We start from the raw sequence: 25329 nt of genomic DNA, 5'->3' as shown, positions 1-25329 counted from the left end.
GCTAATAACAACAGTTTTTAAGAGTTACCAATGACCTCTTTTCTTATAGGGATACATATCATTTTAACTTATTGAGTCTCTTAAAGAATTTTTTTTGTTTTTCTTTTTTCCCCTCTTTTTAAATTACCTTTTGATGATTCTCTTGGGTTCTGTGCTTGGACATCAAATTTTCTGTTCAGGTCTGGTCTTTTCTTCACGAATTCTTGAAATTCTTCTATTTTGTTGAATGACCATACTTTCCCCTGTAAGAATATAGTCAGTTTTGCTGGGTAGTTGATTCTTGGTTGTAGACCTAGTTCCCTTGCTTTCCAGAATATCGTATTCCATGCCTTTCTTTTTTTCAGTGTGGATGCAGCCAGATCCTGAGTTATCCTCACTGTGGTTCCTTGGTATCTGAATGACTTCTTCTTGGCAGCTTGTAATATCTTTTCTTTGGTCTGATAGTTCTTGAGTTTGGCTATAACATTCCTGGGTGTTGTCAGTTGGGGATTAAGTACAGGAGGTGATCTGTGGATTCTATCAATCTCCACTTTTCCCTCTTGTTCAAGGATTTCTGGGCAGTTTTCTTTAATAATTTCCTGTAATATAATGTCCAGGCTTTTTCTTTTGTCATGGTCTTCTGGTAGGCCAATAATTCTTAAATTGTCTCTCCTTGAACGATTTTCTAAATCCTCTGTTTTGTGAATGAGATGCTTCATATTTTCCTCAATTTTTTCATTCTTTTGGTTTTGTTTTATTGTGTCTTGCTGCCTTGTGAGGTCGCTCGATTCAATTTGTTGTATTCTGGTTCTTAAAGACTGGATTTCATCCTTAGTTTTTTGGTCGTCCTTTTCCTTTTGGTCAGATTTTCTTTGGAGGTCATCTTTGATCTTCTTCACCTCATCTTTCATCTGCTTTGCCTCATCTTTCATCTCCTTTGCCTCATTTTCCAGCTGGTTGATTTTGGCTTTCAAGACACTATTTTCTGTTTCCAGATGATTTGTCTTATTTTTTAAGTTCTTTTCCCAATTGTCTTCAGCCTCACTTAATTGTGTTTTGAATTGCATTTTGAGTTCTTCCAAAGCCTGTATCCAATTCACTGGGATTTCTGATTTTTCCTTTGCTGGGTCCTCCCCCTCTGTTTCATTTGCTCTTTGCTCATTACCTGTGCAGAAGCTGTCTATTATAATTTCTTTCTTCTTTTTCTGTTGTTTGCTCGAATTTACCCCTTCTTTGCTCCCCGTATTTGGCTGTGCTCTTGTTCCTCTCATTTTGTTTTGGTTTGGGGGCTGTCAGTCTCCCCTCTTGGAGCTTTGTCAGATCTCTTGGTACAGTCTCTAGGGGAGGAATGTTAGCTTCCCTGTCCTCTGGAGGCTTTTGATTGGATTGAGTTCAATTGAGTTGGGCTGTATGTGGTATGAAGCACTGAGGCTCTGAAGACTCCTGGAAGGCTGGGCCGCCCAGGCTCTCTCCAGTTCTCTCCAGCTGCTTCTCTGCTGTCTGCAAGTGCCTTTGCCTGCCTCCCTAAACTGTGAGGAGTTCTGGTGGCATTAGTTCAACTGGATTGGTCTGGATGTGCCCGAGGCAAGGGTGAGACTGGAGCCTGATGGAGGGACCCAGCCACAGCCCATTTCTCCCTGGCTTCCTCCCCACTGTCCAAGCTGGATGCTCCGATCCCGGCGCCCCGCTGCTCCCAAGGTAGACCCTGTAAACCAGCACCTTTGCCCGCTCAGAGGTTCCAGCTGCTACTGGGGGCTCAGTCCTCTGGGTTGTGGGGGAGGGGTCCTGGGACCTTCGCTCAGCCTTCCCTTTAGCCCTGAGTATTCTTGGATTTCGGCTTTTGGGGGGGGGTGCGTACCTTTTGATTTGAGTCCAGAAGGAGGGTTCCCCGCTTCTGTCCTGTTGTTCAGATTGAATTTCGGTGCCCTAGGAGCATTCAATCTGTATTGGTAAGGAAGGGTCTTCCACGAGGTCTGAACTTTTGCTGCTTGCTAAGCTGCCATCTTGACTAAGACAGAGACAGTGATAGATAGATAGATAGATAGATAGATAGATAGATAGATAGATAGATAGATAGAGAAAGATATAGGGAGAGGAAAAGAGAGGGACAGAAAGATAGATGGATAGAGAGAGATAAACAGACCGATGGATTGATAGATAAAGATATATATATATATATATATATATATATATATATATATATATAGAGAGAGAGAGAGAGAGAGAGAGAGAGAGAGAGAGAGAGAGAGATATGGACAGATAGATGGATGGACAGAGAAAGATATAGGGAGAAAGAGAGAGACAGAGAGATAGATAGATGGATGGAGAGAGATAAACAGACCAATGGATTGACAGATAAAGATATATATATATATATATACATATATATACATATATATATATATATATATAGAGAGAGAGAGAGAGAGATAGAGAGAGAGAGAGAGATGGACAGATAGATGGATGGACAGAGAAAGATATAGGGAGAAAGAGAGAGACAGAGAGATAGATAGATGGATAGAGAGAGATAAACAGACCGATGAATGGATATATATCGAGAAAGACAGAGAGAGAGATAGATGGATTGACAGAGAAAGATATATATATAGAGAGAGACAGAAACAGAGAGAGAAATAGATGGATGGATAGATAGATAGATAGATAGATAGATAGATAGATAGATAGATAGATGGATAGATAGATAGAGATAGATGGATGGATGGATGGATGGACAGATGGATAGACATAGATAGATAGACAAACAGATAGTAGATAGATAGACAAACATGGATTGATAGATGGATAGAGAGACAGACAGATAGATAGATAGATAGATAGATAGACAGATAGATAGACAGAGATAGATGGATGGATGGACAGATGGATAGATAGACAGATGGATTGACATAGATAGATAGACAAACATGGATTGATAGATGGATAGAGAGACAGACAGATAGATAGATAGATAGATAGATAGATAGATAGATAGATAGATAGATAGATAGATAGAGATAGATGGATGGATGGACAGATGGATAGATAGACAGATGGATAGACATAGATAGATAGACAAACATGGATAGATAGATGGATAGATAGACAGATAGACAAATAGAAGGATGGATGGACAGAGAAAGATATAGGGAGAGAGAGAGATAGAGATAGAGACAGAGAGGAATAAATTAATAGATAGCCAGATGGATAGATAGACAGAGAGACAGAAATAATTAGATAAACAGACCGATGGAGAGACAGACAGAAAAATGGATGGATAGAGAGATGGACAGAGAGAGAGATAGGTGGACAGATGGATGGATAGACCGAGAGATGGTCTGAGAGATATAGAGATATCAAGATATATAGCTATCTAGAGCTATGATGCACATGCATACACACATAGAGTACCTCTGTATACATACATGTATCATGTATACGTACAAATGACACACTTCTTGCCACTAAATTAAATATAGTCTGTCTTTGCACATTTAGTGTTATACGTACATGTATATATTATATAAAAATTCTTCTTGCTACATAAATATGTGTGTGCACGTGTGTGTGTTTGAATGTGTCATAAAAATAGACACAAATATATTGATGCTGCAAGAGGAATCTGCTTCTCTACCTGGGAGCCATCCCGATGGCTCTGTGTCTGTCTCTCTGGAAACATGCATGTATGATGTCTGTGCACACGCTCACACACGCGTGTTCTTTATCTTTCCCCTGCAGAGGGGGAGGACTGCGACCACATGATTTCTGTGATTATGCAAAGTCTGCATGTGAACAATGTGGTCTCGGGTTAGTCATTATGTGCATTCAGAGCTTGTTGGGGGAGAATAAAGGGATGCTGCGCAGGTTGGCTGAATGGAGTCCTCATTTGTGTCTAATCGCGCCTCTCCATGCAAACATTTCCGCGCCTCCCTCCTCCTCCTCGTGGCAGAAGCGTTTTCCCTGGAAATGCCTCCTCGTGTTCCTCAGTCCTTTGTCCTTTTGACAATAAGGGGACCAACAGCCTCCATTAGGAGAACAAAACCTGTTATGAAAAGAGAAAGTTCTTTGCCGAGTAGCACAGAGCGCAGTTGACATACATTGGGCGTCGCAGTAATGCCGTAACCCCTGGAGAAGGCGGAGGGCGCACGGGCAGCCTGTGTGTTCGGAGCTCGCTGGCTCTGGGCAGACCAGTTCGCTTTGTGAGGGCTTGGGTGGTGGCTGGGCATGGCGAGGGCTGCCTGCCGTCCTGTCTGCCTGGGGGCCGCCCCAGTCCCTGCTTCGCCCGGGGGCTCCCTCTTGAGCTTTGCCGCTATCGTGGGCATTCCTGCACTTGGCACCCCCTTGTCGCCTGGTCTGCAGAGACGTGGAGCCGATTCCCTTCAGTTCTGACTCTGTGCCCCCAGGCTGATGGGCGAAGCTCCCGGGACTGTCCCTTCTCTGTGGTCCTCCAGCCTTCCCTCCATTGTGCTCTGTTCCCTGCCAGGGCTGCCTCCCTGCTCCTTCCTCCCCCCTGATGTCTTCTAGTTCTTACCCAAGGACTTACAGAGCCATCAGTCCCTACTCAAAGCTTTCCTGCGAGTAGGGCAAAGGGAGCAATTTTACTGCTGAATCACAGACCAGGAAACTGAGTCGCCGAGGCTTACCTGCTCTGAGAGCATGAATACATGTTATTGAGCCAATAAGTAAAGCACTGATATCATTAGGAATTAAGTTTGGCACCACAATCATTCCAATACGAAGACGTGGGTTCGAAACCCACGAATGTCTGCTCATGCCCGTCTGCCTCGGATTCTTTATTTCTAAAATACATCAGAAATTGCAGGTCTGTTTTGTAGTTCCTGTAGGCTAATCCCTGAAGAAATTACAAGGCAGTGAGGTGGCCTTCTTATCAAGGGTCCAGGCGCATTGACACTCAAAAAGACCCCAATTCAGATCTCCTTGGGCCACTTGCTACACCTCTTTCTGCCTCAGTTTCTACATTGGTCCAAATGGCATTAATAACAGCACCCACTTCCCAGAGTCATTACAAGATCAAATGATAGAGCGTGTCAAGCACATGGCATGTTCATGAACACGCGCTATATGAAGACGAACTCTTTTTGCTATTCCCTTGGATCCGCCGGCTTTCGTGAGCTTTAGGACATGCTGCCCCTCCGTGATCTCATGTAGGCTTCCGAGAGCTCTCCTGAGTAGATGGCACTTTCATTTATTACGATTGTTATCGTCATGATCATGGCCATTCCAGAAATTTGAAAACTGAGTCTCAAGAAGGGGCAGAGCCTTGTTTCTTGGCTTGTTGTCACGGAGGGATCCCATCTCAGAAGGATGTTTTCAACCTTTCTGATTTCAGGACTCGCCTCCTCTCCATTATTCTCCGAGACATCTGTTTTTTGTACAAAAGAGATTGCCGCTGGAGAGGGACTCTGCCACTGTGTGTGTGTGTGTGAGAGTGTGAGCCTGTGTGAGTATGAGTATGTGTGTGTGTAAGTGTGTATGAGTGAGTATGTGTGAGTGTGTGTATGAGTGCGTGAGTGTGTGTGAGTGTGAGTGTGCATGTGAGTGTGTGAATTTGAGTGTGAGTATATGTTTGTGACTATGAGTGTGTTGGGTATGCGTGTGTGTAAGTGTATATAAATATGAGTGTGTGTATGAGTGCACGATTGTGTGAGTGTGTGAATGAGTGTGAGTATGAGAGTGTGTAAGTGTGTATGAATATGAGTATGTGTGTGTATGATTGCATGATTGTGTGTGAATATGAGTGTGTGAGTGCATGTGTGTGAGTGTTAGTGTGTGTGAGTAAGAGTGTGATTGTGTGTGTGAGTATGAGTGTATGGGTGTGTGAGTATGAGTGTGTGTGTGTGTGTGTGTGTGTGTGTGTGTGTGTGTGTGAGTCTGTGTGCTTATGCACACTCAGGTCCATGTCTACAACACGTATTAGCTGCTGCCTCGTGGGTATTCAGTGAAGTATTTCTGCATTGGCATTGGGCTTGGCTTCCCCCTACCCTTTCCAAAAATGGTGGCTCATGGTTTCTGCCTTGCTCATTATTTATAAACTCCGCCGTCCCTTTTCATTCCATCCTCAGCTCGACTGGCGATGGGTACAGACTAGCCTGTAGGCAGGGCGCTTGCTATGGAGATGAGCTCTGGGCTCTCGGTGCATTCCTAGATTAGCGAGCTTTCCCAGATTAAGTTCACCCTCAGCCCAATGGCATTTCAAAGAGGGCCAGCCAAGCAAGTGCGAGGACGACATGTACTCTACTGCCTGGTTATTTATATCCGAAGGAGTGCTGGCCCTCCTCTGGGGCTTAGAAGTGATTGTATCAAATTCTCATGTAGAGCAAGACCAGGAAGCAACAGCCTCAGAGGGTGCCTCTGGGCCGGGCATGCGTGTGCATGCGTGCTTGTGTGTGACGTGCTCCTGTGTGTGTGTTTGGCCACGCTCGGGCTTTCTCCGCTCCTGCTATTGAGTTGTGGTCTAGGCGTCATCGCCAGGGACAGGCAGGTTCCCTTCTTTGTTGTTTCCCCTGACCGGATCTCGGCCATGAACAAGTGGCTTCCCCCAGGCTATGGTCAAGGCAGCCGGCCTCCTAATGGGCACAGCGAAGGAGCCCACACAGCGAGAGACGTCCTTCACTGCCCTGGCGTTGCAGACCAAGTCCTTGTGCTAGTCCAGTGCCACAGGCTCCTAGTTTGAGCTATTTCTGGCTCTTGAGACGTCTAGAATTGCCCAGGACTCGCTCGCCATACATGGTGACCTTGTGAGAAGAACATGTGCAAGAAAGCTTAACGTCCCAACTGGAGCTGTGACTTCATGCTTGCGGACACTTGAACCCTCCAAGTGGGTCCCAGCCCCAGGCAGACCTCCTCTGAGATTTAGAAAGTTCAATTTCTTTCCAAAAATAGTGTGTGTTTATGAGGGTACACTTCATGCTTGGGAGGCCTGTCTTTGTTGCTTTAAATACCTTGGATGGGCCCATGAGCCGGGGGGCCCTCCATCTGTTGTCTCACCACTTCACGGCATGAGCAGCCCGCCTCCTAATTTGGATCTCGGTGTGTCTTCTGGGCCACTTCGAGTCATAGTTGGGAATCCTTCATAGCCTATGTTGCGTCAATGCCCATCTTTGATTGATTTGTGGTCTTGTTTCTTTGGGACTAATGGCCTTCTGTGCCTATCAACCACGTAACTCAGGACCCTCAGTGGAAGGGACCTCAGCTTGTTAGCTAGCCTCCTCTCCCCATCTGACAGACGTTGAACCCATGTCTTCTCAGATCAGGGCAATTGTTCTAAATGAGATCAAATAAAGAGGTTGCATGAGCTTCTGGGGGATCCTTTGGAGTCTGAGGAGATGAATTCAGATTCCTTCTGTCACAGGTGACTGGCAAATCCCTTTACCTCTCTAGGCTTCTACTTCCTTATCTGGAATATGAGTTGGTTGGCTGCAATGAGCTCTAAAGTCCCTTCCATCTCAAGCTCTTTGATGTTCAGCTCTAGTTGGCAGGGGTTGGTTAGACAAAGCACTCTCTTCCTAAGTGAACTTGAGCTTGCACTCATCTATCAGACTTGTTCTACTTTGTCCCAGAAGGCAGAATTGGAAGAGCGCAGAGTAGGACAATGGAACTTGAGCTGGATTCAGTCTCAAAAGTTCTTGAGCATTTATGGAATATCTGCTGTGTGCTAACTGCTGAAGTTACAAAGATGGGCAAAAAAGGGGAAAAAATCCTTGCCCTCTAGGAGATCCCTCTCATGGGGAAATTGGCATGCAAGCAATCGTGAGAAGCCAGGAAGACAAACTAGGGCTGATCTCAGAGGAATGGCACCAGCATTATGGATGGCTGGGAAAGGACACTCTACCTCCACTCCCCATCCCCATGTCTTTTCTTCTGTGGAAGGAAATCCCCCAGTTCTTTCAGTGACTCCTCCTGATCATGAAACTGAGACCCTTCTGTATCCTGGCCAACAGTGCCCTAAATTGGGATACACGGATTAACTCTGAAAGTATAATGAGAAACACAATCACTCCAAAACATACCAACCCATTCACCAAAGAGGATACCCATCCTCCATGTTTAACATTCCTTAGAACTGCCATCTATTAGTTTCCTCATCTTCAAAAGGATGTGAATCATAATTACAAAGACACAGAGTGGTCCAATACCCAGACCAGGGCTTTCTTAACGTCTTTGGTGTTATGGGCCCCTTCGGGAGTTTGTTCAAGCTCTGGGCTATGGACTCTTTTAAGAATCTTGTGTTTATAAAGCAAAAAACACAGGACTATGCCATAACCCAACTATAGTAAAATACAGTTATCGACAGACAGCTAGATGGCTCAGCAAATTATTCGCAAGACTCCCTTTTTGGTGGGATGCCCATCATTTGGGGTGTGGCTAAACAGTTTGAGTCATGTGACTGCGATAGAATACTATTGAGCCCTAAGAAATTATGAGTATGTAAATTTAATTAAAAAAACAGCATCGTGATGAGATAAGAAGTTATGAAGAGTAGAATGAGAAGAACCAAGAGAACATTACACATACGAGAGAAATATTGTTTGAAGAATGACTCGTGTATGTCCATTGCTAGAGAAAGAACTGATGAACAGAAACTGGCAAGACATAGTTTTATATATATATACCTCTCTTTTGTCAAATCGTGCCTTTTCAACTGGGAGAGAGAAGGGAAGGAGGGAATTACCTGAGAATTTTAAAGCAACAAAAAATAAATAAAAGCAAGACGTTCATACCAGACATTCTTCCACCATCAGAGGTGATCAGAGCCCAACTTTCACATAACGTTCAAAGACAAGAAATAACTGAAAAAACGAACAAAGGATAAGAAAAAAACCAGAACATAAAAGAGAAAAAAATTCTATGGTGACAGAGAAGCTCAAGACACAAACACAGAAGATGACAATGGCTTGAAAATACCTACAAGCAAAGGCTCCAAGGCAATTATCATTACGGTGTGCATCCGTATACTCCCCATCACTAAACGTCTCCCTGAAAAGAGTCTTGAACTGAAATTCTTAGGTCATACTTCTCCCTGGCTTAGAGATCAACCCTCAGAGCCTTTGGTGGTAGAATGACAGGCTTAAGAGATCATCAGCAGGTTTTCCAGAGCATATTAAAAATCTTTTATCATTGCTTATCAAAAATCTGTTACATGTTGCTCCAAAAAATGAGTTATGAAAATGAACCTCCCCACAGCCTTTTTTTTCTAAGAGGAAAGGCAGTATAGACCTGGAGGGCTAGAAACAGGTTCTGACTTGATTGATAAGTTGACTAATTTGATGACTTTTTTTGTCTTTGCCACCCTCCCCCCCCCCCCCCCCCCATTGAAAGAAAAGTCATAAAGAATAGTTTTCTTCTGCTGGGAAATATAGATACTATAAAAGCCACAGATTTATACATTTTAATGCTATATTTTCTTTGTATATTTCCTATGTTTCTTCTCCCGTACCCTGCCCCTTCTAACAAAGAGTATGTCATAGAAAAAATACAGATGAGTCAATTCAGAAAACCAAAATACTGAAAGTTTGACAGACTAGGCAATGTGCCTTGCCCATAAAGCTCCAACTTTTAAGGAAGTGGGACAGGTGTTTTCTCAGGTCTCTTCTTTGGGGTCAGATATCGGCTACTATAATTTTGTCACATTGTTACTTTTCTATTCATTTTTTCCTGTATTTGACCAATAGAATTAAATATGAGTATTTCCACATGAAAAGAAGAACAGAAAATGAATGTTGATCATTAATTCATGAATTTGTTGCTTCATAACTTGCATTAAAAATAACGTCATCCTTTTGATATTGGTTTTCTGCCTACTCTGGATTAGTAGTCTTTAAGCGATTTGTGTTTATATCTGTGTGTGTTTCTAGTGAGTTATTGTCTTCCATAAACATCATGGCTTCTTTATTTTTCCTGTAAAACATGTTCATTATAAGGGATCAGTTTCCTGTATTAGACAGGAAAGGTAACAGGAGGATCATCTATAATACATTTATTATATCTCTCCATCGGTTTCTCTCCCTGCCTCTCTGCCCATCTATCTTCCATCAGAATCTGGCACAGAGAGTGTGGGTTGATGGTACAGAGCTCCTAAGGCAACTGGAGAAGGTAGACTGTTAGACATATATGGGAAGGAAGGAATTCAGTTGAACTCAATTCAATAGCCTCTCCATCCTTACTATGAGACACCACGACAAAACAAACAGCCCGACAGGAGGGGTTTGAGATGTTGCAAATACAATCTGTGATGGAAGGGTTTTATTTAGACTCTTAGAAGAAGTGGAGTCAGGAGGGCAGGGGTCGCCGGAAGGAGTATAGTGAGGTGCTCCCCCCCCCCCAAGAAAAAAAATTCCTCCAGACAGGTCTGGAAAGTGCACTGCAACTCTTCCGACAAAACCCCCAGCGAGTCATTTTTCTTTTCCAGCCTCGGGAGAGACAGAGAGGTCTGCAGGGTGTTGGGTCTGATCAGCCACGTGCCCAGCAGAGCATCCATCTGTAAATAGAACATTTCTGTCACTTATGACCCAATTTGGGGTCCACAATTCAGGTTAAACTGAGGAGGGAACCAGTGCTTGTAACATGGCACTCACAAATGAAATAAAATTGAATTAAATTTAAAATCTTTTCTACTCTTTCTTGTCTTTGTCTTAGTCAATACCATTCCTTTTCTAAAGGAACCTGTTTCAGTGCCTTTGTTGTTGCCACAAGGATGTTTGTTATTTTTATTATGAAGTTCTTACAGAGATTTTTGGGGTTACTCAAGGGGGTTTGGGGTGTGTCTTCTTGTTAAGCTTCCTTTGAAAATGCATCTTCCTTGTCTCTGAGGAGCCACTGTTGTTTGGAAGGCAGGCAGGGAGGCAGGTACAGGGGCAGAGATCCCCCTCGGTGTGTCCCTGATGGTTCGGGCCCCTCGGTAGCATCCCTCCAGTGGTCCAGGGCCGCCATACTTGTCGGCGGTCCTCAGCCCCCTCGGTGTGTCCCTGATGGTTCGGCCCCTCGGTAGCATCCCTCCAGTGGTCCAGGGCCGCCATACATGGTTCGGGCCCCTCGGTAGCATCCCTCCAGTGGTCCAGGGCCGCCATACTTGTCGGCGGTCCTCAGCCCCCTCGGTGTGTCCCTGATGGTTTGGGCCCCTCGGTAGCATCCCTCCAGTGGCTCAGGGATGCCATACTTGTCGGCGGTCCTCAGCCCCCTTGGTGTGTCCCTGATGGTTCGGGCCCCTCGGTAGCATCCCTCCAGTGGTCCAGGGCCGCCATACTTGTCGGCGGTCCTCAGCCCCCTCTGTGTGCCCCTGATGGTTCGGGCCCCTCGGTAGCATCCCTCCAGTGGTCCAGGGCCGCCATACTTGTCAGCAGTCCTCAGCCCCCTCGGTGTGTCCCTGATGCTTCGGGACCCTCGGTAGCATCCCTCCAGTGGTCCAGGGCCGCCATACTTGTCAGCAGTCCTCAGCTTGCCTCCCTGCCTGCCTCTCAGGCAGTGTTTCTGTTTTTACCAAAGGGGAAACCAAGTCACGGTTTCTTTGGGTGGCAAGCCAGGGGCAGCGAGTTCAGAGGTAAATATTTGTGGTCCCATTTCTGACGGACAAGGACCCTCGTTTGTGCCAGAGACCCAGGGCCCCATTGGAGCTCCATTGGCCTTCTGCCACTGTGTCTTGAATCGCGCCCGGCGCTTGCTCTTGGTCTCACCTCCTCTTCCTCTCGCCCTTTTCCTGCAGGGAGCTGCCATGTCCACGGCCTCGGCTCCAGTCTCCACACCGGTCACGGGGCACAAGCGGATGGTCATCCCCAACCAGCCCCCTCTCACAGCCACCAAGAAGTCGGCGTTGAAGCCGCAGGCGGCGAGTCAGCCGTCGCCCATCGCCGTGGCGCCCATCGGCGTGCTGAAGCCCCAGCCCCAGCCCGTGCCGGCCTCCTACGCGACGGCCTCCACCCCGTCGAGGCCCACGTTCAACGTGCACGTGAAGTCGGCCCAGCCCAGCTCTCACTTCCTGGCCGCCGGCTCCCCCGGCCAGTACTACGGCTCCGGGCCGAGCCACGCGCACGCCCCTGCGGCTCCCGCTCCCTACGGCCCCCCGACGTCCCGGGGCGGCCCCGAGTTCGGCTACGCTCCCCCTCCTGGCCGGCAGCCCGAGCCGTCGTACGGCTACGCCCCCGGGCACGGCCGCTACCCCGACCCCTACTACCCGGCCTACGGGGGCCGCAACGGATCCGAGCCGCCTTACGGCCAGCCCAGTCCCTGGAAGGCCGAGGCCGCGTACGGGCCCCCCGCTCCGGCCGGGCCCCCGCAGCCCGCCGGCCTGTACCCGGCTCTGGAGCCCAAGAAGACGTACATCACGGACCCCGGGCCGGCCCCGCACAGCGCGGCGCCGCCACAGCCCAAGGTAGGAGCCGGGTGGCGTCGGGGGGTGTCGGGGGTGCATTCGGGGGCGTCGGGGGGGTGTCGGGGGTGCATTCGGGGGCGTCGGGCACGTCCGGCCGCAGCATTGAGGCTCTCACTCTCCCAGGGCGGCTTCCGTAGTGTGTCCCCGACTCGAGACGGCGGCCCAACGGGGCACCTGCTGACCTTGGGTGGGCTGTGGGGTGCCCCCGGGTCTCTTCCTCCTCCGTGAAGGCAAAGGCGGGGGTCTGCCCTTCCCTGCCCCCCAGGGGTGACGTCCCCGGCCTCCTCTGAGCCTCGGCCTCCACCCGTGGGGGGCTGATTCATGAGGGGTGAGCAGGGACCTGGGAAAAGGGGATACCTCAGAGGGGGCTTCTGAGCCTGGGTCCGGGCTGGACCCAAAGGGCGATGGCTCCCGGCTCTCTTGGGGCACAGAGGCTGGGCCTAGACGTGCCCCCAAAGGGCCGGGGCTCAGGGGTCCTGGTGCCGCCCCCAGCTCTCCTCCAGCCCCCGCCATTGTTTTCCTGGAGGAGGAGCGTCCAGCTCGAGGATGGTCTCAGAGCTCCGAGTCAGGAGAGGTGACGAGGCGTCTCTTGGCACCCCGCGTGGCCTCGGCTTGGCCCGCTTCCCCCCAGCCCTGTGAGAGCTAATGAGAGCCGACAGCCGGGGCCCCGCCCGCAGGGAGGCCGGACGCCTGGGTCCTGAATCAAAGGGCTCTCCTGGCCGGGCCCTGGAGGCCCCCCTTCCCCGGGGCCGCTTTGGAAAGCCGAGGCAGCTCGTTCAGCTCCTCGCCAAGATCAGCCCCGTTGGGAGCCGCACAGCCCGCCCTTTGTCTAGTCCGGCACCGAGTTCTCAATGGCCCCTTTGACACCTGAGCCGGGGTCCGAGCCGGCCCCCCTCGCCCAGCCCTCCAGGGACCGGCCGCCCCGCACACGCCGGGCCCTCCCGCAGGCCTGCCGGGTCGGGCCGAGCCATCCCCATTCCTCTGAGCCCGACGCCCCGAGGGGGTCCCCACGAGGGGCCGGAGCGAGGACGGGGCGCCGCCTCCCCCCTGAAGCAGGTCGTCCTTCCCAGTCACCCCGCAGGCGATCAGGGAGACGCCGCGAGGTCTCTCGTCGCTCATCTACCAGCAACGTTTGTTTGTCCTCCATGCGGTGCCTTCTTAGCATGTGTGTCCTGCACCCAGGATGCTGAGAGCCCGTGTGCACATGTCTGCACGCACACACACACACATACACTCACATGAACATGCATGCACAAACATGCACACGCATACATGCACACATGCACACATAGGCACACGAATATGTACACACACTTGCGTGCACACATGCACACACAATATATTCTCGCGCACACTCACATGAACACAAACACATGCACACCCACTATATACTTGCACACACGCATGCACACACATGCACTGTGGTTCTGGACATGGGCGCCAACGTCTGCTCAACTCTGGGCCGGCGTAGCCGAGGGCTTCGGGGGTCAAGCCTGTGAGCAGGTTGTGAACCACTGTTGGTCAGGACGGACGCCTGCCTGTTCCCTGGGAGGAAGCAGAAGAACTGATCTGAGCCAAAGCTCATTGGGATGAAAAGGACCAGAAGGTCCCAGGAGAGGTCGGGTCATGGGTCTCTGCAGCCCCTTCTGTCCTTCACCGCGAGGTCTTTGCCCAAACAGCCACCTCCTCCCCCATCTTCAGAAGAAGCTCTTTCCTGACGCTGGCCCCTTAGAACTCCTAGCCTGGCCCCCGAGGAGCCCAGGTGCCCCTTCCTCCGGGATGCCTTCCCTGATTCCTCCCAAGTCTTGGTGTTCTTTGAATTCTGAAACAACACGGCATCACTTGGTCTTCTCAGTGCCCTCGAGGGTCGGGACGTTCTTTTCTTGTATTGTTTTAATTGCACGGAGGAGAACTTGCCACAGAGGAATCCGTGGCACGATGATGATGTCGAGGATGACAGTGATCCGTCGCTGCCTGTGTCTACCCTAATTTGATGGCTCCTCCCGTCATCCAGATAACAAACCATCGATGCTCATCCTCGCCCGCCTCCTTGTCTTTCCCCTCTTCCTTGTCATCACCATCATCATCGCCCAAAGGGAAACTACCCCCTCTGGATGACACCAGCCCTCCTGCCCATTGGCCAAGGGCATGGCTTGAACCATCCCCATGCCCTTGGCAGAAGGAACATTGAGGGGGGAGACAAAGATTCTGAAAGAGAATAGAGATGAGGGAGAGCCTTCCAGTCATCCAAGATGGCGGGGGCAAAGATGAGTTTCTTAGCTATACCTAGTTGGTTATTCCCTTACTTCGTGGTCTCTTTGTTCTCCCAAAGTCCCTTCCAGCTTTCTCCTTCCTTCCTTCCTCCATTCCTTTATTGTATATGTTTGATGTCTGACTTTAAGAGGGCTGTTTATGGATACAAGAATGGTGATAGTCTAAGATTTGGGGATGCCTTGTCAAGTTACTGAGTCAGAACTGGGAGCCAGTCAGCATCTTGCTAATCCTTAGGATTGTGAAACTTTGGTTTCTTTTTACAATAAGCATTTCCCCCTTTAAAAAGGAACTTTGTGTTTGTATATATTGTTTTCTAGGGTACACTTCCTTCCCTTTGTATCAATTCCTATAAATGTCCCCTTGCTCCTCTAGTCATCACATTCAATGTTGGTGATAGAGGTTTTTTATAAGACAGAAAGATTGAACAATTTTGTTGCTCTTTCTTCCATTATTTTTCCTCCAAATCAGCCATAGCTTTCTTGGCTGGGGAAAGTAAGGAGATCCTAATGACATCCAACAAGAAATGTGGATCTTTCAAAATGGATAAAACTTTTATTTCAAAAATCAAAGGGGGTAGAGCCAAGATGGCAGCTTTAGTAGCAAGAAAAGTTGGAACCATGTTGGCAATCATTCCAAACCAGTCTTTAAAAAGATCCTCCAAATGGTAGGAATCCAAAACCAACATCCAGATGGAGTGAGGGGGCTCTCCCGCTGAGTACAATGTGAAAGGTAGACAGAGAGAGTTGATTTGCATGGGATAAGGGACAACCAGAAACAAAACTGCACAGAGAGTAGTGCTGGCTGACCACCCCCTCACTCCCCCCACTGCACTAGATTCTGTGATCAGGAATAAACTAACTTTGGGGTCCTGGCACATGGGCTACACCAACAAAAAGCACCTCAAGACCCACCCCTTGAAGTTCCAGAACCTGGCAGCAGCCCACAGTGAGGCCCAGAAGTCTGTAGCACTGGGCTCTTTCAAGCTTGCCCTGCTGCAGTGAAGACCTAGCCCCAGTGCAAAATAGCTCACATTGCTGATTTCTGCAAGCCAGGAAAGGAGGAGACAGAATCAACAAGCAGCTTTCAGAATTCCCAGTCTATACCCCCTCCCCGCCCAAAAAAAGCTGGGCAAATGAGCAAACAACAAAAGAAGCACTTAACCCTCAAAAATTTGTATGAGATCAACGAGCAAAGCACAGAACCAAAAGGGAGATCTAAGCAACCACATGCAAACTTAAAAGAAAAATGGGATTTGGTCTCAAGTTTTGTAAGAACTCAAAAAGGAATTAAAAAATCAAATAAGAGGTTGAAGAAAAATAGGAAAAAGAAATGAAAGTATTGCTCAAAAAATAGTTTTAAAAGCAAAATTGGTCAATGAGAAAGAGATAAAAAAATACAATAAAGAAAGGAGTTCTATAAAAAGTAGAAAGGACCAAATGGAAAAGGAGAATTAAAAGGTCATTGAAGAAATTTAGTCCTTATGAATTAGAATGGGGCAAATACAAGCTAATGACTTCATGAGTGTAAATCTTGAAATTTCTCAGACTTGTGAATGTTAAAAATTTCCACATTGAGGAATCCTCCATTGGAACAAATTTCCTACTGGGAAACATTCCCCATTTTGATGTGAGAACTCCCAGGATCAGAAATGGGAGGACCTCTACTTCACCCGTACTTAAGACTGCTTTAGGGGAGAAAACTCCTTGCTAAACAATGAAAGTAATTGAACCCATGCTTATGATGAGGCAGGGAGTTCTTTGAGCCCTCCCTGTTTTTAGAATTGATACAATGAGATGCTAGGTACCTAAAAGGGTCGGGCAAGTTTTCTCTTAATGAGATTAGTCAACTCAGCTGTGTTTTCTCTGGCTCAGATTTACTGAGGGGATTAGTCTACACAGCAGTATTTTCTCTAGTTTAGACTTACTGATGCAAAAATCTTAAATAAAATACTAACAAAAAGAATATAGCAATATATCACAAGGATTATTCCCTGTGTCCAGGTGGGATTTATACCAGGAATTTAAGACTGGTTTAATATTAGGAAAATCATCAGCATAACTGATCCTATCAATAATGAAATTTACAGAAATCACATATTAATCTCAATAGATTCAGAAAAAACATTTTACCAAAAATGATGCCCATTCCTATTGAGAACACTAGAAAGCACAGGAAAAAAGGGCTTGTTCTTAAAATAACAAGAAGTATTTATTAAATATCATCAGCAGGTATCATGTCTAATGGGGCTAAGTTAGAAGCTTTCTCAAATCACTCTTTGCTTATGATATAATGGTTTACATAGAGAATCCTAAAAAAATCAACTAAAAAAAAAGTTGAAATAATAAATAATTTAGCAAAGTTGCAGAATGCAAAATAATCCCGCATAAATAACCAGCATTTTTATATATTTCCAACAAAAGTCAGCAGCAAGAGTTAAAAAGAGAAACTCCATTTAAAATCATTCTAAACAATATAAAATATTTGGGAATGTATTTGCCAAAACAAACATGAATTGTGTGAGCATATTTACTAAACAGTTTCCACACAAATAAAATTACATCTAAACAATTGGGAAGACTCATGGGTAGGCTGAGCTAATATAATAAAAATGACAATCTTACCTATATTGATTTACTTATTCAGTGCCATACCTATCAAAGTACCAAAAAGCTATTTTATTGAACTAGAGAAATAATAACAAAATTCATCTGGAAGAACAGAAGATCTAATGATTAAAAAAATGTGAAGAATGATGTACTAGCAGTACGAGATCTTAAGCTGTATAATAACGCAGTAGTCATCAAAACAATCTGGTACTGGCTAAGAGATAGAAGGTTGGATCAGTTGAATGGAGTAGGTGTAAATGACCTCAGCAAACTAGTGTTTGAAAAACCCAACAATATCAGCTTTTGGGATAAGAACTTATTATTTGACAAAAACTGCTAGGAAAATTGAAAATACTCTGGTAAAAAATTAATTTTAGATCAATAACTCACTCTCTATAACAAGATAAGATCAAAATGGTATATTATTTAAACATAAGGAGTAATATAATATGTAAAGTAGGTGAACATAGGATAATTTTCCTAGCAGATTTATGGAGAAGAATTTGTGACCAAACTAGAGGTAGAAAACATTACAAGATATAAAATGAATAATTTTGAATAAATTAAATTTAGAAGTGTTTTTTGTACAAAAACAAAAACAAAACCAATGCAGCCAAGGTTAGAAGGGAAGCAACAAAAATTAGAAGGGAAAAAATTTTGTAAGAAATTTGTCTGAGAAAAGTGTCATTGCTCAAATATCTAAAGAACTAAGTCAAAGTTATAAGAATCCAAGTCATTCCCGAAATGATAAATGTTCAAAGGATATGAATAGGCAGTTTTCAGATATAGAAATCAAAGCTATCAATAATCATATGAAAAAATGTTCCAAGTCCCTCTTAATTATAGAAATACAAATTAAAACAACTCTGTGGTACCACCTCATACCTACAAGATTGGCCAACATAACAGTAAAGGGAAATAATAAATATTGGAGGGGATGTGGCAAAATTGGGACATCAATTCATTGCCGGGGGAGTTGTGAATTGACCCAGCCATTCTGGAGGGCTATTTGGAATTAGGCCCAAAGGGTTATAAAAGAATGTATGCCCTTTGATCTAGCAAATCACTTTACTAGGTCTACTAAAATATATAAAGAAAACATGGGAAAGGAACTATTTGTACAAAAATATTTATAGCTGCACTTTTTGTGGTGACAAATAATTAGGCACTAAAGGGATGTCCTTCATTTGGCAAATGAGTGAATAAATTTTGGTATATGATGGTGATGGAATATTATTTTGCTCTATGGAACGGTGAACAAGATGATTTCACAAAGAACTAGAAAAATGTACACGGATTGATGCAGAATGAAATAAGCAGAACCAGGGAACATTCTACACAGTACGTACAATATTGTAGAATGATCACAGGGCATAGACTTTGCTACTAACTGCAATGCAATGAACTAGGACAATTTGAGAAACTTATGATAAAAAAACTTATCTGCCTCCAGAGAAAAAAGTATTGGAGTACAAATGGAGATAAAAATATATCATTTATCGCTTGTTTATTTGGGTATATGTGCTGGCGTTTTGGTTTTATATACTTATTCACTTACAAAAATGAATAATATGGAAATATGTGTTGAGTGATAATACATGTATAACCCAGATTGAATTTTTTATCAGCTCCCAGAGTGAGGAGAGAAGAAGGAAGGGAGACATCGTGAATCATATAACATAGGAAAAGATACGTAGAAATTTTTTACTAAAATAAAATAAAAATTTTTAAAGCAACCAAAAATCAAGATAATAGTAATGCAGCTTTCTGTCACATTTTAATGTTTGAAAATCATTTTTCATATATTATTGCATTTTATCATCACAGCAACTCTTGGTGGAAGATGTTATCATCCCCTTTGTATAGATGAGGGACCCGAGGTGGGAAAATATTAAGTGACTTGCCCACTATCACACAGCCATAAATTTTGAGGCAGGATTTGAACTCAAGTTTTCTTGACTCCAGGTCCAGAGCACCATCCACTGCTTCAAAATCAGGATACAAAATAGTCAGAGGATAGATTGTTATCTAAAGGTCTTCTTTCTTTTCTTTTCCCTTCTTCTGCCATCTCTCACCTTCAACTTTCCTCTGCACTCTTGTTTCATGCTTCTTTACTCTGGAGTAGGTGTTACAAGAAGGTTCCATTTTCAATTCAATTAACAGTTATTAAATGCCGAGTATATGGTATAAACTGGAAAAGGATGGAAGGAGAGAGACAGACAGACAGACAGAAAAAGGTTCACTGACAAGTTCCTCATCAGTGGTGGTGTCTGCCTCCTCTTGGTCTTACATTTTGTTTTATTCATGACAAATTTTATCTTCATCTCATTTCCCTTCACCTCTTGATGGTCTTCCTTATTGCTGTCAGCCCTGCCTCCTGATTAGGACATTTGGACTTTCTGTTCCCCAGACTGTGCTTCCCTTCTGATTTCAAATGCGTATTTTCTGTTCTATCACCAGCAATGAAGTTGTTGGGAAGTGCTGGGCTCGAGACCAGCCCGCTGAAAAGCCTCCTCTCCTGATGGGTCTGCAGTGATCACAGGCCAAGCATTCAGTAGCCGGGGGTATATATAAATCCTTGAGTCTTTCAGAGTTTAAAACATCTGATTTATGTAACACTTCCCACATCTTCCTGTATGTTAGCTTTAAATTATGGAAGGGAAAGCTAGTTCTAGACCTTGCTCTATAAAAATATGAACTGGACTCCTAAGGTCTCTCTCTAGTTCCTCTTTTTTTTTTTTTTTAGACCATCTGTAACCTCCTCTTTGAAAATAGGTCCTCTCTGTAGTCTACAAGTAAGGACGTTTGAACGCAAGTTTCTCATTGTCTAAAACCACCAAAGTAATAATTGAGTAAAAAGAATGGGAATCACTGTCCAGCACAAGCCAGTGACAAAGCAGCCTGTGGCCCCAGGCAGATCTGATCGTGATGCCCCCACATTCATCCTTGTCCTCCAGGCTATTGCCAGAGAATGGACCAGAGTGGGAAGAGCCCTCAGTGATAGCTTAGAATGGGGAAGATCCTGTTACCCGCTCACTTTCCCAACCTTCCTCTCCTTGCCAGGGTCAGATGTCTTGTTGAAAGAGAGATGCTCATTACCTTCCGGCTATTCTCTGCCCCCAAAGGCCTCTTCCACCCAGTCTCTAGATGTGCACTTTGTTTGGGGGTTTCCACCAACATTTTAGCAAGCATTTATGAAGTATATGTTACATGCCAAGCACTGTATTAGGTCCTGGGAGAAAAAGAGGAGAAAAGGAAGCAATATTTCCCGCCTTGTGGTTACATTTTATTGGGAACCACTAGGCATACATAGTGTGTACAAAGTTTCCATAGCAGATGTAGTGATAGGCGTTGGGCTGGGTCACTGGCGGCTGAGGGATCCCCAAGGCCTCCACATTATGTGGTACCTCCATGGTGTTTGGAGGGAGCCAAGAAGTCTCATCCATCCGTAAGCATTCATTTAATTCCTCCTGGGCTACGTGGTAGAGGTATAAGTACAAAGAGGAGCCCATCCCTGGGTCTCAAGAAGCATGTATCAATAGACACTCTCGCTATCAGGTTCTGAGGACCGCCGATAAGAGTATTGTGGGTGAGGAACAGCGAGAACACCAGTGGGTGGATTAATAGCATCGCCTAGCATGTCAGTGTTTATAAATCTGGAAAACAGGTGGGAGCAGGATGGTTGGTATTTGAGCCCCTGGAGTGTACTGGTTGGGGAAGGACACGGTTAGTCCTTTAGCAAAGGAAGATGACTTGGGGAGCACAGAAGGCCAGTCGTGAATTCCTTGCAGTAGCCGAGGCAAGAGCTGCCTCATGAGTACCTACTGCATGAGTAACGACAGAGGGGAGAAGTGGTCAAAGGTGCCAATAGCAACCTTTGGCAGCAGCCTCAGAAAGGAGGAAGACGCTAATTCCCAGGCTGAGGATCAGCAGCCCAAAGGCAGGATTGTGAGGATGGCTTGTTTTGTTGGTCGAGTGTCAAAGTCAGCCACAAATGTTCTGCCTGGGCACCCTTCACTCCTGCCGATGACAAAGGCTTTCAGTGTCCCAGAGGAGCGTCGGCCATTTTATCCTGCAGACAGGAGGGAGTCACTGGAGGAAAGGGTTGTGGTCAGCCCTGGCCTTTGGGAATGTCAGTTGGATGGTGGTGGGGAGGATGGATGCAAGAGGGGGAAAATGGCAGCCAAGCATTTAAGTGTGTGACTTTGCTAAGAGCTGTAGCTTTGTTCTGCGGGCTGCCTTGGGCAGTCATCGCACAATGTCCCTCTTCAGATTCCTCCTCTGGAACACGAGGGCTTTGAGCTCACCTTTCATTCATTTCTTCACTCAATGAGATGTTTAAGTGCTTTGGTGCCCAGCCCCCTGGTCCCTTCTGCTCCGTAATGAGTCCAGGGTTCTTCCAGCTCCTCAGGGCTATGATCCCACCGCCAAACAGAGCCAAGCGATGCAGGGCACCCCGAAAAGACCCTGTGGCCTCGGTCATCATTTAGATGGTCACCCTGAGCTGAGCACTGTCTCTGTCTCCACATCCTGTGGCAAAAGAATGTCTTCCCAAGCCCAGCAAAGGCTTAGAGCAAAACAAACAATATCTGTTTGCTCAAGACCGATGTAATTTCACCCAAACCTATGGCTGGCTCGCCAAATGCCAGAAGTCTCATTGTTTTAGACATTGTTATGAATAACATAGAACTTCATCCAAGAGGAGGTGCCTGGGAATGGGCGAGCAGATTGTCAAAGAGCCATGAGAAATAGAACCTTGATTAGGTCATCTGAGAGGTGCGAGGCAGTCTGATACACACACACACACACACACACACACACACACACACACACACACACACACACTGGGGATAGTTAAACCTAGTAACCGCCAGCACCCCATACTTCGATCACTGAGTCCTGGGAAGGAGAGCTGCCCTTAGGTCCCAGGCAAGGCAGTTGCATTTATCAGCTTACATGTGTTTGGAAAGGCTGAGTTCTTAACTCTGTGTGTGTGTGTGTGTGTCTGTAGATAGAGATCGAGACAGAGACATATATATGTATGTATATATATATTATCTCTTAGGAATACATATTTTTAACATTTTCATTTATCATTTATTTATTTTCAGCATTCTTTTTTTTATTCCAAATTCTTGTCTTCCCTCCCATTCCCCCCCACACACACTGAGAAGGCAAGCAATAGGATATCAATAATGCATGTGAAATCATGTGAAACATGTTTCTATATTAGCCATATTTCCAAAAAAGCCAGAAAAAGAAACAATATGAGAACATTCTATTGTAATGTGCACTCAGAGCTCCTCAGTTCTGTCTCTGGAGGTGGATGGCATTTTGTCATCCCGAGGCCTTTGGGATTGTGTTGGATCGTTGTGTTGACCAGAGTAGTCGTCTTTCACAGTTGACCATCATTGTAACTCTGCTACTGTGGACAAGGATCTCCCAGTTCTTCTCACATCCCTTCACAACTCTTCATATAGGTCTCAACCATTTCTGCTTGTTTGTTTGTTTTTTCTTCCCGAATTTACCCCGTTATTATTTCTTATAGCCTAGGAGGACTCCATCACAATCATGCCATTCTCCATCTGATGAGCATCTCTTCAATTTCTAGTTTTTTGCTGCCACAAAAAGAGCTGCTATCAGTATTTTTGTATAAGTAGGTCCTTCCCTTTTTTTGATCTCTTTGGGACACAGACCTGTCAGGGGTATTGCTGGGTCAAAGGTTATACACAGTGTTGTAGCCCTTTGGGCATAGTTCTAGATTCTTCTCCAGAATGGTTGGACCAGTTCCCTCCTCTGCCAACAGATTATTAGTGTACCTATTTTCCCCCATCCTTTCCAGCTTCTGTCCTTTCTGTTAGGTGTCAGGTGGTATCTATGAATTCTTTTAATTTGCTTTTTTCTAATTAATAGTGATTGAGAACATTTTATTTTCATATGCTGTAGACAGCGTTGATTCTGAAAAACGTCTGTTTATATCTTTTGACCATTTACCAATTGGAGAATGGAAATAAATAAAATACATTCGATCACAAAGGAAACCAATTAAAAAGGTTGTCAATATGTATGTAAACAAATTCTTGGGCCCCTTGATATGTTCCTATAAACTCCTTACCTATATAGACTTCTACGTATACCCCCTTATTTAAAAAGAAATCTTGGCTTAAGTCTAACTTAATTAAGGAGAGGCATATGGCAGCCTAGAACAACAATGATTTAGAATGCAAACTTATTACAAGATATCACATTGCTGGACAGAGGTCCAGGAGGATAATGATAAGAGGGGGACACATAGGCTAGTGTGGATGGTGCATCATCTAGGATGCTCTGTTTAAGAAATATCCATCACTAATATTATAGATCCACTGTTATATTGACTCCAGAGGATGGTGCGAGACCACCACTGGCGAGTAAAAGTGTCACCTCACCAAATAATGAAATGCTGAAAAGATCTGCAGGAAGTAGAGGGGGATCAATTCAAATGGAAATTCCTAGATAAAGGTGACCAGTCAAAGTAAATACTGATACTTTTAAAAATTATCAGGGCATTGGAAGAAGGGAAACTAGCCATTGTGGATAATAAAATCGTAGAAATTGTTGATGCTCAAAAAAGAAAAAAGATCACAGAGGAATCAATGACTATCCAGCTAATTTATCATCTCTACGGATATGGCTTTCAAGAGTGGCCAAAGACATTTTTAAAAAGATGATCATTGTGGATTTCATCCTCACACATGTGTGATCTCTTGAGACCATGGCTTCTGGTACAGTCTTCTCTGTGCCTTTTTCCTTATTTATAAAATGAGGGGTTGAGTCTACGAGGTCCCCACTGAGGCTTCTGGGTTCTTTCATAGGAGAGAAGATGAAATAGTTAGGTGTAGAGAAGTCTTACAAGAGATATTCTGACTGACTTATAGCATTAGAATACTGGCCTGAGACAAGAGTACTTTTCTTCTGTCTTGCCACACAGGGCAGAATTAAGTTACCAAAGGGCTAATCTGGGTTTGGACTTGGAGGGTTGGGGCAGGAACCAAAAAACAAAATGCCTCTCCAGCCATGAGATATTTGGATCATGCTGGGTTCTCCCCACCCTGATGTCTGCAGGCAAAGGCTGGATGTCTATTTGTCTGGTCTTCTGCGATTTCCTTCTTGTCCTCTGAACACAGTGCCTTGCAGCACCACTCACACCCCCCTGGTTCATAAGACCGAGTGCTGGATGCAATTTGAGATAAGATTCAGCCCTCATTTCCTTGCCCCAAGTGGATTCTAGTCCGGGTTCCTCTGATGGCACAGGAAACCACCCAGTGCTTCTGAATGGATGGAGGTGGCCCCTAATGTCCACCTGCAGCGTGTAGCCCCTCCACTATGCCTCCCTGACTCTCTTTGCCCCAGATGATCAGTGCTGGGTGAAACATGTCAGACAACCCGTCTCATTTTCCCTTCTGTCCAGTTTCCTATTGGTCACTTCTCATAGAAGCCCTCCGGTCAGTCTATGGCCTCGCTGCTGTTTATTTTTGTCCTCAGGGGGCAGCTCCCAGTCCAGGGCTGCCCAGCCATCTGGGTGTTCTGAATCCCATGGGATCCGCCCATCGTTCCTGTGCCTTTCTCTCTTCCTTCTGGTGTTGCCATGGCATCAGGACAGCCCAAGGACCATCACTGGTTCTCCCTTTCTGTTGGCACATTTCTAAGCAGCCCCCTTTGGCAGCAGGCTCTTCACGGCTGGCGTTTTGTACCCCCATTCTTTGTTCTTCATCTGCTGGGGCCCTGATGTGACCCCTGCTTTTGCCCTCTGGCTGAATCCCTCCCCCCTCTTTGGAGACCACATTGTTTCATGCCATCCTGCCGGGCAAAGCAGCTGAAGACGAGGACTCTCTGTGTCAGAGAGAAGCTTATTCTTTCACTTTGCAAGTCCTTTGCAGGGTTCCCTTCATAGAAATGGGCATATTAAGATGAAATAACAAGCCTTGAGTGGACATTGAGGAACTGCCTAATGACGGCTGACCTTCTTAAAGGGCTCGTGGCCTCGCCTCAGTTTTACCATCTGTGAAATGCGATGGAAACACGACATTTTCTCCGCAGTATTTTCAC

At 45.6% G+C, this 25329-nt stretch overlaps 1 protein-coding gene across 4 annotated transcripts in view; it reads left to right on the top strand.

The window, feature by feature from the left end:
* The window catches only part of LPP (LIM domain containing preferred translocation partner in lipoma), a 470195-nt gene that overhangs the window by 272078 nt on the left and 172788 nt on the right, over positions 1-25329 (top strand). For all 4 annotated transcript variants that reach the window (XR_008914153.1, XM_056808011.1, XM_056808012.1 and 1 more), the window contains one exon: positions 11696-12361. Coding sequence is in view for 3 of the 4 variants with exons in the window: in XM_056808011.1 (XP_056663989.1) it covers positions 11696-12361 (666 nt within the window). In the remaining variant the exon portion in view is untranslated. The remainder of the gene's footprint in view (positions 1-11695; positions 12362-25329) is intronic.

Source organism: Monodelphis domestica, chromosome 8 (assembly GCF_027887165.1).
Source record: "Monodelphis domestica isolate mMonDom1 chromosome 8, mMonDom1.pri, whole genome shotgun sequence".
Taxonomy (NCBI): domain Eukaryota; kingdom Metazoa; phylum Chordata; class Mammalia; order Didelphimorphia; family Didelphidae; genus Monodelphis; species Monodelphis domestica.
The sequence above is the reverse complement of the archived record's forward strand: the minus strand, read 5'-3'. Positions and strand labels throughout refer to the sequence as shown.